General features: G+C 40.6%; 1 protein-coding gene across 5 annotated transcripts in view; it reads left to right on the top strand.

Annotated features, from left to right (window-relative positions):
- SNX3 (sorting nexin 3) overlaps positions 1-17,726 on the top strand; it is an 18,130-nt gene extending 404 nt beyond the window's left edge. Inside the window, exons 2-6 of one of the 5 annotated variants that reach the window (XR_774731.1) lie at positions 12,860-12,955; positions 13,338-13,462; positions 13,813-13,900; positions 14,626-15,703; positions 17,026-17,095. Coding sequence is in view for 4 of the 5 variants with exons in the window: in XM_010573405.1 (XP_010571707.1) it covers positions 12,860-12,955; positions 13,338-13,462; positions 13,813-13,900; positions 17,026-17,085 (369 nt within the window). In the remaining variant the exon portion in view is untranslated. Of the gene's footprint in view, positions 1-12,859; positions 12,956-13,337; positions 13,463-13,748; positions 13,901-14,625; positions 15,704-17,025 lie in introns of those variants that run through there. The other 4 variants (XM_010573405.1, XM_010573407.1, XM_010573408.1 and 1 more) reach the window with 4 other exon arrangements.
- The last annotated feature ends 428 nt before the right edge of the window (positions 17,727-18,154 follow it).

Below are 18,154 nucleotides of genomic sequence, written 5' to 3'. Positions count from 1 at the left end.
GGTCGCCCAGCGGGCAGCTCGGCGGGCTACGTGCGCGCCCCTCCGGCGGCGGGGCCCGGCGCCCTGGGAAGCAAATATGAGGCGAGAGAAGGCGAATGCGGGGCCTGTGTGTCGGCGTTGGGCTCCGGCCGGCTCTTGTGTAAGCGGGAGGGGTGTCCCCGGGCCGGGGTGGCGGTGACGGGCTGCCGCCGCCGTGTCCTTCGGGGCCGGTTTCGCAGCTAATGCGGCGAGTACCGCTGGGGAGGGGATGGCAGAGCAGCAGTGGGCTTCATCCTCGGCCTGAGAGCAGGCCACAGCTTCTGCGAGCGACCGGAGCTGGTAACTGCGAGGGTCTGGTGGTAGCGAAGACAACGCATGTCAGTGAAGATAACCAAAGGACAAATGCTGTTTCAGCACTGCTGTGCACAGCTGTCATTAGACTGAAATATTGCTGTACTGTGAGCAATTGCTTGCCTGTTTCAAAGTAAATAGAAGAGGGCAAACCCTCAGCTCTCTGAGGTGTAGTAATAGGGGTGGATCTGCCCAGAGAAGGAGGTCAAGTTCAGGATTCCAGCAGCCTCAAAAACCCATAGAGAATGTGTAAATAAGTCTAGTGGGCACATGTGCTAGATCAATGCTAGCTGAAGTGATAAGGTGAGTGTATATGGGGGAGGGCTTCCTGTTTTTTTCTTTTGTACCTGAAATGTAAATTGAGTGCCTAATAAATGGGGCTGTTTCTCACCGTGTGCTATCAAATACTTTTTCTTAGTAGCACTAGACGCCTTCCTAGCTGGAAGGGCCATGTTCACTGACTTGCCCCAAAGGCTAATAGACTTAAGCTTGAAAAAAAAACTATGTGAAGTCATTCCTATGTTTCCTGGTCTTTCTAGTTTCATAAACAGGGCCTGGAGGAGTGGACAGAAAAATGCAATATCTACGGCATGGTCCTTGCCTGTGGCTGGCAGGGACCTGAGACAGGGCACCCTTTTAGTGTACGCTGCCAGGCATAAGTTCAGCTGAGAAAGATAACCTCGTACAATTTTATCTTTTTTTGTAGCTTGTGGTTGAGTCTACTACCTTGTATAGCTTTACTCTGTCACAGCTGATTGAACCTGGTCAGTTATTACAGGCAGTAATAGAGGGTAAAGAAGCCTCATTGACCCACTGCACACCTTCACTGCAATATGAGTTCTTCTTTCACTGGACACCATGGAGTGCCCATGCTTTCAAGGCAGGGAAGGCTTCAGCTGGGGGGCTGCTGCCTTGGTCACTAAAACTCTTCAGACAAGACTAAAACCCTGTGTGCATATTCTGGTATTAAAGGTCCAAGTTCTCAGCTTAGTGTAACTTTACTTAAAAAAGCAAAATCAGCTGAGATCTGAAGCTACTAGGGAGGATACTTCTTTAATTCTGATGCTCTTAAATTGTCATGTCCAGTAGCTGTGCTCATGTTTCAGGATGTGTCCAACCAATTGTAGCCTGTGTTTGGCCTCTGTGTGATGACAAACTAGAACTTGCCGACTTGTGTTGCATCACACTGCCCTTATCGGGACCCTAGCTGTCCACTTAGCAGAAAGATGTAACTCTACCTTGCTGGGAAGTATTTGTGCCTTAAGTTCCTGATGACTTTTCTTTCCATGAGACTGAGCATTTGGGATTGCTGGATCCAGGGAAGATGATACAAAAGGGACTTAGCTATGATATGGCCTTGGGAATGAGACCAAATTTGCTGGGAATAAAGAAATAATAATTTTTTTAAATCCCCAACTGAAGTTCTTCAGCAGAAAGGAAAGCAGAAAAGCAAGTTTTGAGACAGATTACTCTTGGCCCATGTGCTGTTTGGGGTAGAAAATTCTGGATTCCTGTTGTAATGAAGACCTAGAAGTGACTTGAACAAATGTACACAGTGATAATACTGTGACCTTCCTCTATTCTTCCTCCTAGTCTGACTGCTATATAAACATTGTTTCCTCCACCCTCCTTACTGGCATCTCTGCATGCTTGTATGCAGGACTATCTCTTATAATACATGATCATTCCCTTTCCAGTTGTGCACCACTGTACACATAGTGCATCCATGCTGTATACATTCATAGCTATCATGAACTGTAAAACTGAGTTTTAGGTCTCCGTATGCTGGAAGGCTACAGAGCAGGTAATACAAGTCATGCAGAATTATGTTCGCTGTCTAAACTTGTATCAATTAACTGCTTCTCAGCAGAACACAGACCATGTTGCTAATATGCAAGTTACAGCATGGGAGAAGAGTTCGAACTTGAATTGCTGTAATACTGTATTTCTAAAAGGTAGAATGTACTTGTACTATAAGCTGCTTGTTGGAGCGTGGCAGACAATAGCCACCAGCTTGCCTCTGTGGTTTGACAACTGCTTGTGGTCACAAAGTAGCAGCTGACATTTGCATTTTCCCCCAGCAGTGCAGCAGAACAAACGTGAGAAGATGGAGTGAGTTACCTGTGTCATATCTGGAAAGCTATGTCTTCAACTAACACCTTAAAATGTTAAGTGGTGCAGAAATGGATGGCTTAACTGCTGCCAAGTTCTTGTAAAAGCTATTGATAGCCTCATGTTATGGCTGGAGATCATGCTAAGCCAGTAACATTGTCAGAGGACACTGAGATTCAAGTTTGCATTGATGCAATTAGACTTGTACCATTGTCATGGTGTTTATGAACTTGATCCAAGGGTAATTCTATCTTTATTGTTTTCTGTGAATCTCAAAGCTTAACTTTTTTGGAGAAGACTGAGCTTGCTAGCACTCGTGAACTGATGTCTGATAATTAATATCTTGCAAAAAGTACTTGTGTGAAATACTGCAGAGTTCCCCCAAAGGCTTTACTGGCAAGCTGTCTACTGATATTGCAGCTGAAGCATATCTGTTGCTTGGAAAACAATAAGTGGAACAACCTCATGCTTTAGTTCTTGTATTGCTGTACTCATGAACTTCTGGTGGAAGTTGGAAAGCCTAATGGGGAACTCAAAAGTTTTAGGTAGACTGCTCAGCAGTAGACTACTGGATAAGCAAGTCAATTGTATTTCAGTACTTAGGAAAGTTTTTCGTAGTGTGTGTCTCTGCAGGCTAGTAGGATGGCTGTGCATTGTAGTAAACATATGGTACTTTCACAAGCAGTTAAGCTCTTTAAGAGTGCTGCAGGTAGAACCTGTACAGCACTTCCAGTGGGGCAGTTTACCTCACAGGTGGTCAGTTGGCCAAAGTACTGACTTTCTGAGCCAGAACTCGCATTAAGTAACATTCTGTTCCTGGCAAGCTGGACAGGGTGATGGCAGAAAGCTTTCTACTGTAGTAACCAGTATAAGGCACACAGTGTAGCAGTATGCCACTGCAGTGCAGCTTGGCAATGAAAGTTAAAGATCTTGTTCAGTAATGGTAAATGACAGAAAATGCCATCCTGCAGGGCTAAAATGGCAAATTTGAGTGGGTTATGTTCTTGACAGGGTAGTTGAGAATTTGCTTTCCAACAGCAGCATTAGGCAGTGAGTTTGTACCATTCTAAGGTATCCTTTGTGTGAAGGCTTAGGGTGAGCTAAAAAAGGAGAACCAAGTGCTTTTTCTAGTGAAATAAAACTTGATAAAATAGTCATCTAAAGGTATCTAGATGATCACAGTAAGGTGACTGTGCAGTGGCTAAAACTAACATAATCAACTAGACTGCCTGTTAAAGTAATACAAACTACTTCATTGCCTTTACCACTTGAGGTAAAGTGTGAACCAACAGTTAAATTCTCAGTATAAATACCCTTGCATGCTATATGCTGTTTCTCATGAGTCTATTAGCTGTTCACTCAGGAACCACCAATAGAGGGGTGGTGGTTGTTCCCTCCTACTTGTAACACCTTTTCAGGGTGGGCTTGTGCATGTCAATGCTCTTCAACAAGGGCATGTGAAATACCTGTTACTATTTATGAGCTGTAAGCCAGTCTTCTCTCTAAGTTCCAGGAAACAAAGGTAGAACAAACATTACCCTATAGCATGTCTGCAGTCCTCAGTCCAGTTCCAGGTATCATTTGACTTCCACTGTAGTCGAAACAAATAGTTTTCCTGGTAAGCGGATCAATGGGAACATCTTTGCTCAGATTCTGTGCAATAGCTTCAGTTGCTAAATCTTTTAAGGAGGCAAGACTTAAGCTTTACAAGCGAACTCTGATCCTAGCAACTGGTGACACACTTCAGAGCTGTACACCCACTATAAAAGCAGTGCCATGGGAGATAAGCACATTGGTTAAATACTGTCAACAAAGCATATGGATATCCAGGAACTTGCTATGTTTGGGAAAATAGCCCTTTGTTAACACAGTTTCATCTGTTATTTTTTCTGTAAAAGTGACTTCTGTGCTGCCCACTTTAGTTGGGTTTGTCACCTAGACTAAAAGGTTAAATTATCTGTTTATGGTTAGTGAGAACTTGCAGAGAAGTTATTTTTAATACTCAATAATATTATTAATATTCAAACTGACAGAACTAAAATAAAATGCCTGTTACAGGAGCTACTAGTCCAAGTAGTTAAAGAATTCCTTTTAGTCAAATCAAATTTAAACAAAAAACCTTTGTCATCTTAATTATGTTCTTTAATGTTAAATGGCCTGTTGCCTCTAATCAGTGTCACTAAACTCGGCACTAAGGCACACCTTAGCTTCTTGAGGTTCCATGGCTCAGTGGCTTGTCTTGAGGTGTAGAAAGGTAACACCTTGCTGCTGTGCTTCCAGATGGTGTGAAATGCATCACTTGGGTGGTGCCAGTGCTCTTCAAGGCAGCAGTCACCTTTCCTGTATCTTCTGCACAAAGACTTCTGTAGACCTTCAGAGGTACTTGACTACATATGCCCAGTGTGGGGAAGGAAATGAACACGCAGGCTGTAAAGTGCCTGCAGTGTTAAGAATAGTATTGGTCTCAAAGGATTGGGGAAGTATATCAAAGTACTGCTAAACTTGAGCTGCTTTTGAAAGTCTGTTCTTGTCTTAACCCTTTTTTTTCAAGACGTAGCTTGGATACAGTATTTGCATTTCAGCATATTTATAGTAGTCTAACTTGTATGACTGATTTGAGTCTGACTTCTGTGATCAAATCAGCTCAGAGTAAGATGGTGAATGAACTGAAAGTATAGCTTGCTCAGAAAGCACTTGTCTTATGCCGTGGTGTTGCAAAGTGACACTCTTGATCTGGTGAATGTGTCTTTGAAATGTTCTGTCCTTGAACGGTACCAAATTTCCTGTCCTTCATGTGTTTGGCACGGTTTGAAGTTGCAGACTCTTCTCCCACCATAAGAATCAAATCTGCTGCTACACATAGTTGACATCAGCATTGTTCAATTTCGTAGTCAGTGAAGCTTGTGGTGGAGTAATGACTAAACACTGACTCAGTGTGGATGTGTTTAGGGATGCATAATCAGCACTAATTCTCTACTACTGCAAATCTTGCATCACACTGCAAGTCTACTCTAACTCTAGTTAATTACTCTTTTAATACCCTATTCTAGACACTGCTACCAGTTAGATATTTTTAGACTCTTCAAAGAATAAAAATGCAGTGTTTCAGGCGACTTCGTTTTTCTGCTCTACAGCCCAGGTACTGCATCTTTACAAACATTAACTGTTCCACTGAGCTGGATTCAGAAAAGCATATCTGGAAGGCTAAGAACTTCCCAGGACACTGACTAGGGAGACAGAGAAATGGAATGGCTTGGATGAAAAACTTCTGAAGCAAGGAGAGTGGATTTACAAGTCTACTCCATGTATTAGCTCTGAGCAGCTGATTTTTGTGTAGAGGTTTTTGATTAAACTAAGTTCAAGAGCCTAGTCCAAAGGTACTGAACTAGTTTAGTGTTGATGTCTGTTACTGTGTAAATAAAATAACGAAGTCTCTGAATAGTGCTTCTTATTAATATACTAGTTTAACTGGTGACTTGGAATCTTTATTTCAGTGCATACAATGTGGGCCTTGATTGTCATGTATTAAGAGTGCACTCTAGTACAGTGCTGAACAGACCAAATCAAATGGGACAATGACTAATCTTTGTAGGACAGATGGCTGTGATCCAGGTAGGCATGTGATGCCAGAGTACTTTGATACATCTTTATTTTTAGATGGCTTGCCAAGAAAGTGTCAGCTTGAACTTTAGAGCAGTCAGGTCTCTATTGTTTTTATCTGGGGGAATAAATAATGCAGTGTAGATTTATGAGCTTCTGACTGTAGGGGAATTATTTTCTTTAAAGTTTTTTCACTTGGTAATGCAATGCCAGTTGTACTACTGCAGGCTGTTTTGGCAAGTACATAATGCAAATGCCCTATGAAGCTCTAGCACTGAGTGTAGGGTCTAAAGTTGCTGTTGCTGCTGTGACTTTTTTGATGTGAGAAGGATTGAGTAGTCCTAATGTTCTGATCAAGGTGTAAAACCAAATATTTTACTGACTGAAGACAGGTCTGTGAATATATTCCTTCTGTGGCTGTTTCTTGAGAATCCAGCTCAAAACTTCTGTCATGGGAGGATCTTCTGGGGCACATGACAGTATAGTTTGTTTTGGCCACAAAGCTGATCTTGAAAGTGTAACCATAAGCTAGTGTATAGCAGCTTTACTCTAAAATCCAGGAGAAAAAAAAGTGAAGCTATATCTTAAGTGGCTTAAGCCACCTCTATACCTGGAAATAAAGCTTCAGAGACTATTTCTGTGGGCCTAAGCTGCAGCACCCCCTAAGTGTTAAGATATGCTACAAATTAATGAAGAGGAGCCATCAGCCTTTCTGTAGCTGTTAGGTGTCTACTCAATGTGAATGTTACTGCTCCAATAAAACTGGAAATACGAAGAGAATATTTTGCTTAGTATGCCTACTTCTGTACTAGTTACTTATTGCTTGTTTCTTGCATGTTTGAAGTGTAGGGATACTGGACTGTCTCTAGTTCGCAAAGCACATTAAAACTTTTGTTCCTGGTAAAAACTATCAATTGCAGCAATCCACTGCAATTTTGTTGGCCCCATTTGACCATAGCTAGTAGATGTCACCTAATGATGCTAAAGCATCAACTTAATGTGATCCCTCTTCAGTCATTCTCAATGAGGAATGAATGGTAACATTACAGCGGGCCAAACCAGAGTGTATGGCAGTTATACCTTGCAGTTGTGTAAAAACAGCAGTCCCTTCTCTTTTAAAAGGAATATTTGGTATTTCAAAGGAGGCTTTGGCTTGCTAACCCTGAAATAATTGTCCAGAAATAATTACTAATTCTGCCTGGGTGTTATAAAAGTTTTTGTCTGTGTGTGTCCTTCTTAAAGTGGGCTCCTGTTTTTACCTATGGCTTCTGAGCATGGAACCTGAAGAATAAAGAATCAGTAAACAATCTGTTTACCCTGCTTTGAGCCTTTTGACCATGGTACACCATAATTCAGCTGTTCATGATGTTGGTGAACTTGATCAGGTGACAATAGATGCTGCTTGGCAAAAAACCAGACACCCGTACGCTAATTTTTATAGAGCAGCTCTGAGCTCAAGGCATTGGACTTGGCAAAGGTTAACTCTTGTCTGAAGACTGATAGTCTTTGTTGTGTTGCTACTAGGATTTCACTGCCTTAGTCTTTAAGATGGAAAACCTCCTAGCTCCATGTCTCAGTATTGTGGAGTGAGAAGCTCTATAGTTCTTGGTATAGCTTAAGTCAGCATTGTTTAAAACTTGGGTGTATACATATGGTCAGATTTTTCAGTGTTTTATTAACTTCAGATTTTTTGCATGTAATAGATAGACCTGGACATCAAGTGGATAAAAGGGGAGGTAGAACTCTGCTTTGATCAAAAGGACTGAAACCTAGAAAAATAACAACCCCTTATCTGACCTTTTGCAGTGGGGAAAGAGGTTTTCCTTCAGTAAAGTACACAGTAAAAATCTAAACTCCTAGCAACTGAAGTTTAGAGCACATTTGCCTTCTTTCTTGCTTTTTATAATTGTAGGAAATGGGGAGGTAGCTGCTTATGTCAAGTTGGGACAGAAACAAACCACTGGCAAGGTTTTTGCAATAACAGTGGACTGCTGGACCCAGTTTCTTCTGCTAAAGGACAACAGGCTCTTGCGTTAAGAAAACTGTAATACTTTTTTATCCACCCTGAATGCTACTTACTGTAATACCCCAGAGCTCCCATTGGCTGACTGTAAATGTAGCCAAAGGGTGTAGTCTGTTGACAAAGATTACAGCTTGTATGAAGAGATAGTAAGAAGCTTGAATTTAGCTTTTGACAGTCAAGGCCACAAACTTCTATCAAAAGTGTGCCGAGTGCTTTCTTTCACTCTATTTTAATGGAAATAGAGTTGTATCAAGGCTACCATAACCTACTTGAAAAGACAACATCAAAGTAGGTGCTATGGCAACAGTGAAGCTTTATTCTCAGTCTGTTAGGAGTGGGAGACATGGGCAATGCAGTGCTGCTGCTGAGTTACATTGGCAGATGAGGAAATGAATCCAATTTACCTCAAACTATCCTGGACAACTACAGCTGTGGAGTTTCTGCAGTTGTGGGGGTGGACTGGGCTGCAGTGACATTTGGAGTCAATCTTGTGGTGTGTCAGCATGCTTTTTGAAGGAACCCAAATGCTATTTGCATTCAATTTATGTGTGGGAACAAAGTGTGGCTATTTGCAGGGCTTTTTCCACTCACTGGATAAATTAGTCTAGATAACAGAACACTTGAAATTACTTAGAATTGTAAACTAATTTATTTTAAATAAAGTACTCTAATTTTCCTCCTGTTTTTAAGGTAACTTGTATGCCATAATGGCTGCATTGGAGACCTGTGTATCTGAAGCTGAATGGACAGTATTGACTAGTACTTGGACTACTTGCATTCTGTCTGTGAAAGTCTCCTCACTTGTATACATAAACAATTTCTGGACTTCTAACTGGGCATAGCTTGGGGATTGACTGTAGTAACAGCTAGAAGACTGTTACCTGGTTATCCAAGCTACTGTCTTTAGGACTGTCATTTACTTCTGAGATGAATTGGGAACCTTCTGAGCTTGGACTTGGACTTAGAGTTTGAATATGTTATAAAAACATAAATGTAGCTGAAGAAGCATGCTTACTGTGAATACAGGTTTTGCCCTGAAATCTATTAGCAGGCAACCACTGCTTCCCATTACCAGTTTGTTGAACACTAGCCAAATGACTGTAGGAACTTGTTTGGCATCAGAGTGGAGAAATGCAGGAGTGACTTAAGGGTCTGGGTTTGTCATCTACTGTTTAACTATGTAATTTAACTTGGCACCAGTTCTAACAATGTTTATTCCAGTGTACTGGCTTGGCTATTAACTCACCCAGCAGAATACAGACTGTTAGTTTGACAGTAGTCAGAGAACGCCTAGTGGGTATCTACATATAGTCTGATACGGAAGGAGTGCTAGACAGAATCTGTCTTGTCTTACCATCTTTCTATGCTTAGGATTTGGGGCTATGTGGAGCTTCTGCAGAGCTGGTTTATTGGTCCTTCTGGAATAATGCTTTATCTGCAATTCTGACTAGTAACTTATGGTTGTCTAATGTCTTAGGTAATGCATAATCCTTTCAGGTTGAGGGCTTGCATTCAAACTGCTAAGAGGCATGATTTTGGACTGGGAAGTTGTTGAAAATGTTTTGGTAAAAATGAGACTAATTATTACACTGTAGAAAAAACAAATTGCTGCAGTAATTATGCTGAATTTATCAGAGGAATGAGCTATGCTCCAGGGGCTGTGCCAAACTGGGTCATGAGTTTCATGACAGTAGACTTTGCAGCTCAGCAGGCCAGAAAGCCAACAGTATAATGCTGAATGAGCATGGGGAGCAATGTTTGTAAAAATGAAACTAGCCTGACTTCAAGTTTTGTGCCTTACTCTTATCTCTGTTTTAGTAGGCAAACAAAGCATGAACAGTGTTCAGAATAGCTACTGGCACCTCAGTGACTAAACAAGGATAACTCTCAACTTAAACTGTGAAGCTGATAAGACCATACAGGATATTAAAAAAGTTATTAAAGTGACACTTCAGTAGAAATTGAAAGTTTCTGTTGACACCCTAGGGTTGTCCTACCAAATTCTTGCCCAGTGATAGCCTGTGCTTCAGCAGCTGTTTGGCTTGCTTAATGAAAACTATCTGCCCATGGTAGACAGAGGCAGTAGGACATGCTGAAACCCTTCCTACTGAAGGAAAAAGTTGTCTGCTCAAGTGGGGTAATAATCATAATGAGAAAGGCACATGCAGTAACTTCAGATGTGAATATATCCTGAGTTAAAAATAGGGACCTAAGATGTGAATAGGTTAAGCTGTATAAAAGAGTACTCTCAAATTGCTTTTTTAAAATAGATCCTTTTTAACAGCTGCATATCTGAAGAACGCTGCTCTATCAGTACTAATTTCTAGAAGGTGAATTGCTGCAGTTTCTGGATTTTAAGTAACACAAGGTTTAGAAGTTGATCTCAACAGATAGTTCTAATTCATATCCAGACCAAATGACAGGGAACACACATGTTCCTTTAGTGTGTAGTTGTCAAGTTGTGACTTGTAAGCCACTTAATTTAATGGGAGCCTTCTAACATACTCTTCAGTTTAAATGTTTCCTGTGCTTATGCTCAAAATGGAAGAAGATTTTTGGAACCTAGAGGGAAAACAAGTACTCTTAACAGTTCTTTTCACTAACTTGCTAGCTGGGCTAGCATGTCAAAAGTTCAAAAGGGATTGTAGAAGGTAAAATGAACTCAATTGGCACTTCTACCTGACGTTATACCTGTAAGCCTGATATGTTGTTTAGAGATTAACTTTACAGACTTCATGGCCAGAAGCATGAAAAGAGTTCCTGAAGACCTGGGGACTCATTGGTTTTTAGCTGCTTTTATTCAATTCTAATCCCTCTTGTAAGTAACTTGAGAGCAGAATGGAATATTTTCTGTAGGTGAGAGCCTATATGTTAAATATTGTAAAGGACTTTCTACCCAAGACACTGACAAAGGGTTGATATTGTAATGTGGAAGGCTGAACCAGTTTAAAAAGCCAGTAGCTGAAATCAGAGAAAAATAATCCAGTACTTCTGGGAATCTCCTTCATGTACTCTGGGGGACCTAGCTTTATTCACTCTTGAGTAGAGTATTCTTATCCTCAAGACAAGAGTGTTTATAAAGCCTGGCTTCTGACATAATAAAATTGCACTTAAGACTATTATTAGTCACTAGTACAATCAACAATCCTTTACCTGGGAAGGAGAGCTTGATTACTTTTAAACATTTAGCAATAAGAGATTTCATAAGAAAGTACTGTTCTGTACCTTATCATTTGTAAATCATGGACTAAATAGCATAATGTGAAAGTACACAACTAACTTCTCAAGTACTTTTAAACTGTGGCAGCTAAAAAACTTGTTATTGTCTGGAGGTAATACAATGGCCCATAGTCATAGGCCTGCCTAGTACAGGAGAGTATGTCTGCAATTAAACCTGTTTTGAGCAGCCAAAAGTATCACTCAGTGATAGCTTAAGCATACATCCTACAAATTATACTGTACAGAGATACCCAGTCAAACCGCGACCAGAAGCTCAGTGAGATGGCTTACAACTTAAAATAAAACAACAAAAAAATAAAAGGCACTAGCCAAGAATGACTGCTGTGCTTCTGCCAACAGGAAGACTGGGGATAACTGTAGTCACATGTGAACATCAGCTTCCTAGGGTACTCCTCAAGAGTCTTCTTTAAAGGTGTATTAAGACAGTGAATATGCAGTCTGACAACAGTAAGCTTTATTCTGCTACTGCTGATTATGCATGGTAATTACAGGTTCTTGATCTTGCTTTTAGTAGGGTCATAACGCCTATAAACATTTTTGTAACACTCTAGCCAGTTTGCCATATCAATGACATGTAAGCTTCAGAGCGTGGTCTTGGTGCTTTCCATTGTGGGGATGTCATTACGAGAGTGCTCCCTCAATGTCTACTCTTAAAATAATGTGCAAGTTGACTTGCAACTGTGGGAAAACACTGTACCCCAAGAATGAACCGAAGTAATACAGGCTCTCACACAACTTAATGTAAGGACATGTATCAGGGTGTTCATGTATTTAACATGGTCTTGTGCAGTGTTATAGCCTGGCTCCCAGTTGATGTCTCTTTCAGGTATGTTGAGTTGGGTGCTGACTCCTAGCCTTGTTCAGGAAAGTTCTGCCTAATGAAGCTCTGCTTGGTTTAACTTTGTAGTAAGACAGTCCTATCTCATCAGCACTGAATGTTTTGTTGCATCTCAGCCTTCTTGGCTTCTTTGGAGCTATCCAAACTTGGCAGCTTGTACTGTCACATCTTTGGCTTCATCTGTCCTGTATGGATTCACTGCAGGACTTGCTGATTTTGCTTTTGAAGATGCTGGAGGCCATGTTGTGTCAGGTAATAGAAAAGTACAGGAAGCTTGGTTAATGTCCTATGCTGGTACCTGAAACACTCCCTTGAATGCAGTAAGAGGAGCCTGTGTGGATTAAGAAGACTTTTTCTTCCCACCTCCAATTTTGTACATGTATTGGCATTGGGAATCCAGCACCTGAGACAGTAAAAATAGCAGGTGCTTGTGTAACTTTAGGAAAATATCAAGTGGCCAGCAAATCTGCTAGGTGATATGGTGGCAAAATACCAGTGATTAGGATGCCATATAAATGAGGCCTGCAGTTAAGCGGCTTGAGGCACAGCTTACTCGTGTAGCTTACAGAACTTTATCTGTATTTCTGTATCTTGAGTGTTTCTCAATACTGTTGTTGCTTAAGTGGAACTAATTTGTAGCTTAACAGCTTGTTTCTTGCTTCTGCTTATCAAAATTTCTATTTTGTCTAATCAATAGCTTATGGTCTTGTTTTCAGACAAATCTACCTATCTTCAAATTGAAAGAATCTACGGTCAGAAGAAGATACAGTGACTTTGAATGGCTAAGGAATGAACTAGAAAGAGAAAGCAAGGTGGGTAAAATGGAAGGTAAATACAAGTCTTCGCAGACATACAAAGAGTACTGATGCTGAAATGTTATCATTGTTATAAAGCGTATATATCATATAGAGCAGATGCTGTGGTTGAAAATGTCTAGAACTAAAAGACTGTCAGTCTTTAAGCAAACCTCAGTTATACAATGCTAGAGGCTGTTTCATGGTTTTGAGTTAATTTGGAGTTAGACTACTTGAATTCACCTTACCTCCCTGGGCAGATACTGTTCTTCTCTGGTCATGTTTTATTGCTTCACTAGGGATGTGATTCAGTTGGGTCCTCTAGGAGGAAGAGGTGGCATAGGAGGTGTATAAACTTGCTTACAGGCTGTACTTATGGACACTTTTCTAAATCTTTCAGGTTGTGGTTCCACCTCTTCCAGGAAAAGCTCTTCTCCGTCAGCTCCCTTTCCGAGGAGATGATGGCATATTTGATGATTCCTTTATAGAGGAAAGGAAGCAGGCTCTTGAACAATTCATAAACAAGTGAGTGTTTGGTCTAGTTATCGGGAGACAAACCCAGAATTCAGCTCCAGAAAATTTAATTAAAGCTGCTAATCCTCTAACTATGGTAGCTGCGCTAAGTTCAGAGTAATAACTTTCACATAATCTTGCAGTAGGACATACTAACATTGCTCATCCAGTGTTTAGTTTAGATGTCTTAGTGTTTACCTAAACAGCTGAAATGAATGTTAGTGTTGTTGTTAATTTATGCAAATTACTACTAAAATTATAGCATTCAAAATAGTTCTACTTTTTCATTTCTGAAAAGGTATCCTCCACTGGGTGAACAATGGAGCTTACAATGGGCTTACAGCAGTTTACTTTGATTGCAGATGTGAGGTATTATCAGCTTGTGTAATGATGCATATTTTCTCTAATCATCATGAGAATCTTTATGAAGATGTAGAAACACTACCTGAGGTATGCACCTCCATAGTTTGCAATAGATGCTTGGGGTTTTGTCACTGCCTTTCAAAGGGCGAGCAGAAGTTATAGTAACGAAGTCTTATGATTCTTTTTCTACCATCTGACACTACTAACCACTCTCCATATATTGACCTGAAGAGCTACTTTAATCTCTTTAACAATATGGATCCAAACACTGGGTAGGAAGGAACACTGTCAGTTAACCAGCTCTTCTGGTCTCTAGAGCCAGCACTGTTCAGACCAACTGGATTTGGGACTGCTCCCTTTAAAAGTTCAAGCTTGTCAGTTCCACTAGCATTCTAATCTTGTTCAATAGTAATGCTGTTTAATAGGGACACTGAGTTAAGCCAGAACTTATAACAATCTGCTTGTCATTGTTAGTTAGTTCAGGCATGTATCTTTGGAGTTGCAAGTGACTAGTTTACTAAAATTGTCTGTCTTGTGCAAGTAAGTGTGTATGAAATCTTTTAAGTTTTTCTTAACATAGTTGCTTGTTAGCTCAAGTTAGAGGTATTGCTAATGGTTCTGAGCAGGTAAAATGCTTCAGACTGCTCTTTCCTCTGTTCAAAGACAAGTGGAATCAATTTCCAAGGCATCTAGTTCTGCATTTATACTACATGAAGGCAGATATGCTTATAGTAAGATGCAATGGGGGGAGGGGGGGGTTAAGGCTGTACAATCAAGGTCATGACTGTAAAGTACAACTTTTATCCACACAGGCTTGGGACTCTAAATGCTGAAGTGCACTTACTGAAAGTTTTGTATGCTGAGTCTAGCAATATGTGGGGGAAGAGGGCTGTTTATGTTCTGAAGCAGCTAATAGTACAACAGTCATCTTAACTGGAATCTCTGAAAAACTCAGTATAGCTGACAAAGGGAGTGGCCAGTTTACTGGTATTGCTTGTTTAGTCCTACAGCAAGTAACAGGTTGATCTTGTGGAAGTGTAAAACTTCTTGGTCAATTTTTCCTCCTTTGAAACATAAAAGCAGACTGTTAATGAAGATATTGATGTAGTGGCAGACTTGAGTACAGCTGGAACAAGGCTCTTCAGGCACAACTCCTAGCTATTCAACCTCATCAATTTATTCTAATGGCATGACCAACTCATCAAGCAAATATTACTAATTAAAGTTTTGTACTATGTAGAAGCTTTAAGGCTTCTACCAAGTACTCTGGGTACTAGTGAACTTAGACATGAAGGTAATTTGCATAATACATTCATATTGCTGCATTCTCAAAGCTAGTCTTTACCTCTAGAACTAGAGAGGAGTCCCTCAGATAATTGATACCACTATATCCAAAAAAATCTTGGTGCACCAATGCCAGTTCTTGATACCCAGGAGTGTCAAGATAGATGTTGTTGAGAAGCTTTATCCCTCTAGATCTAAAATCTAAGAGGAACTAAATCACAGCAGTGCAGCTTACTTGAGTCAGCTCTCTTGAGCCAGCTTGCTGGCACTACCATCAATACTACATAGAATGACATTCACAGGGGTGGCTATGTTGCAACATTCTTGTCTGCCTGAACCGGACTGTGGGATACATGAAAATTCTTGAAGTAGCGGCTGCTATGTGTAAAGGTCACCTTAGTGAAGAAGTCTAACGAAAAGCCAATGCAGAGTGAGGTATTCATGTGAAACCAAGAGCTGAATCTGAGAGATCAGATCTAGTCTTGCAATTCAGCCACCAAATTGCAAGCCTTCCTGAAAGGGAGAAGAAATATGCTGCTGCCTCGTCATCTTCTCCTGTATATCTTTCTCTTGAAGTTCAAGGCCAGCAACTTCAGTCTGATGGGGGTAAGAAACTCAAACTAAGAAACTCCAACTAGTTATTCCAGACTTCCTTCTTTCTGAACTAGTGTTTTGGACTGCTGCCCATTTACTGAAACCTGGCAAGATTGATAGGTTTTATGACTGCACTTGAAACAATTTATCAAAGCTGAATAGGAGAGCTCAGCTTCCTCATTAAAGGACACCTTCAGTGACAAGTAAGTAGTGACAAGTGAATCTGTCCTGTGGTGAAATAAGCACTAATAGATACATTTGGAGAAGATGCACAAAAGTGCTTGCAGGTACTGATACTGAGCCACTGGAATTAACTGTGTATTACACCTATTCTACTAGGTAATGTCCATTTAGAGTAGAAATGTCTGACAGATATGGAGGCCATAAGGCTGACACAGGCTGTCCTAGGGAGGATGGGGGGCTTTCTGTCTTACAGGAAGCAGCCTGTCTTGGTGGACCAAACTGGATGTAACTTTTCAAAACAAACTGCTTTAGGTTTTCATGTGCATAAGTGATCAACTTCCAGGGATTCTGATTCTCTTGGATTTTTACCTACACAGAAGGCTGCATGGTATTTTAAGGGTTTAAATGCAATACCTTGTTGTTTTCTTCCAAACTTGGGAGTGTCTTCTAATACAGTTTCAGTTCCTTTACTGTTAAAAGGCTGATGGCTCAGTCTATATATGGAACAAAACTAAATCTACAGTAGAGATGCTGGTCTAGTCTAGAGCAGACAAGCTCTGTGTCTCTTATGTTTCATATCTCAAGACATCTGCAATTAACAGAATGGCCAGTACCCTCTGGCTGGGCATCAGTGCTGCTTGTAGTGCTAGGAATAGTGACCATGGTAAGTCACTGCTCTCAACAGTGTCAGAGCCTTCAGAAGACCTTCACACCCCCTGGTGGAGTAAGCCTTTAACTCTGCCTGGGCTAACTGCTATGGAATTAGGTGGAGAACTGAGGGGTTAAGCAGCCTTTAGAAAGGTGTCCTGTGTCAAAGGCATCAAGACCTGTAAAAAGCTGCTTGGCTTGCTTAACTCTACATTTCCTAATGCTAGGATGGGCACTTTGATAGTCCCCTCAATTGCAGGTGACAGATGATAATGTAACATGCTTCCAGATGATCAGAGGTAGCTCAGGCTTCCTATGGACTAACTTCATCTGGGGTAGAATGACAAGTCTTGCTGCCAGACATTCTAGTCACCAACAGTGAACTGGAAGTGGGTCTATGCCTAAGTGCAGAACCATGGGTTATTGGTATAAAACTTTGCTCTGCTGACTAGCTGCAAGTAGACTTGATTTGTTAGTACTAATGCTTGTTTTTTCCTCTCTAGGGTTGCAGGCCACCCACTGGCACAGAACGAGCGCTGTCTTCACATGTTCTTACAAGATGAAGTAATAGACAAAAACTACACACCATCCAAAATAAGACATACTTGAGTTCTGAAAACATCTTCTCAAACATTAGTGGTTCTTATGCTTGGTTTTAAGAGGTTGTAGTTTGTCTTAGCATGCTGAGGATAAACAGGCACGAAGTTTCCACTAACATCAGTACACTGCTTGGTCTTTGCATATGCTTTATACCGTAAAAGAACTCACTTGTCTTCTAGCTAAATCCCTCTCAATCCTTGATTTAAGAGTATTATACTATGAGACCATCCACCCCTGGCAATGTCTCACAAACCTTTCCACTCTTATTTGCAATGACTTAACAATGTTTACTGACTTGGCCTTACTTGAACTTGCACAGTTGTAGTGTCACGTGTTCACTTGTATTTGACTAAACTGCTATGCTGTTTCTGAGGTAGTCATCTGTCTGAACTTCTGTAGAAAGACTGCTTTATTTCTGATACCCTGTGTGAGAAACACTTATGCAATTGTCTTCAAGCTTGTAAAACACTTTATACTGAAGTAATGAGGGAATTATCTTTATATTCTGTAAGAGGGAAAAAAATCAAATTTATATACTAAAGTAACTTGTCTAAAGTTTTGAAATAAAAGTGAAAATGCACTTCAAATATTTTGTCACTCTTGACCTTGAGTGTGGGGTATCTTGTGCTTTCTGAGAAGCAGGGACTTGACTATAAGTGAACTGGTGTTTCAGCCTTGCTGCAATGCTCTTCTGCAATGTAGTCTTGTGTTACTATCAGCCAGCACTAAATACCCTTAGATGCTGGCAGTCACTGCTTAAGTGTTAAAGAACATACAAAGGTATTGAAGACTATTCCTGTGTTGTGGAGCCAAGGCTGGAACCCTGTTCATGGTAGGCAGTCAACAGATCGGTGGCTTCAATAAGTTTGGAAAGAGTACCTTTATACTTGGCATGACAAACATCAATCTAGCTTCAGCTAGCAAGTGAAAATTATACCATCCTACAGAGAAAGGAATATTGACATAACCTATAATATATAACTTCAGTCCTAGATTAAAGTAGCTTTCCTCTACAAATACAATTAGGGACAT

This window comes from Haliaeetus leucocephalus, unplaced genomic scaffold (genome assembly GCF_000737465.1).
Source record: "Haliaeetus leucocephalus isolate CR32 unplaced genomic scaffold, Haliaeetus_leucocephalus-4.0 Scaffold384, whole genome shotgun sequence".
In the NCBI taxonomy this organism is placed as follows: Eukaryota; Metazoa; Chordata; class Aves; order Accipitriformes; family Accipitridae; genus Haliaeetus; species Haliaeetus leucocephalus.
The sequence above is the reverse complement of the archived record's forward strand: the minus strand, read 5'-3'. Positions and strand labels throughout refer to the sequence as shown.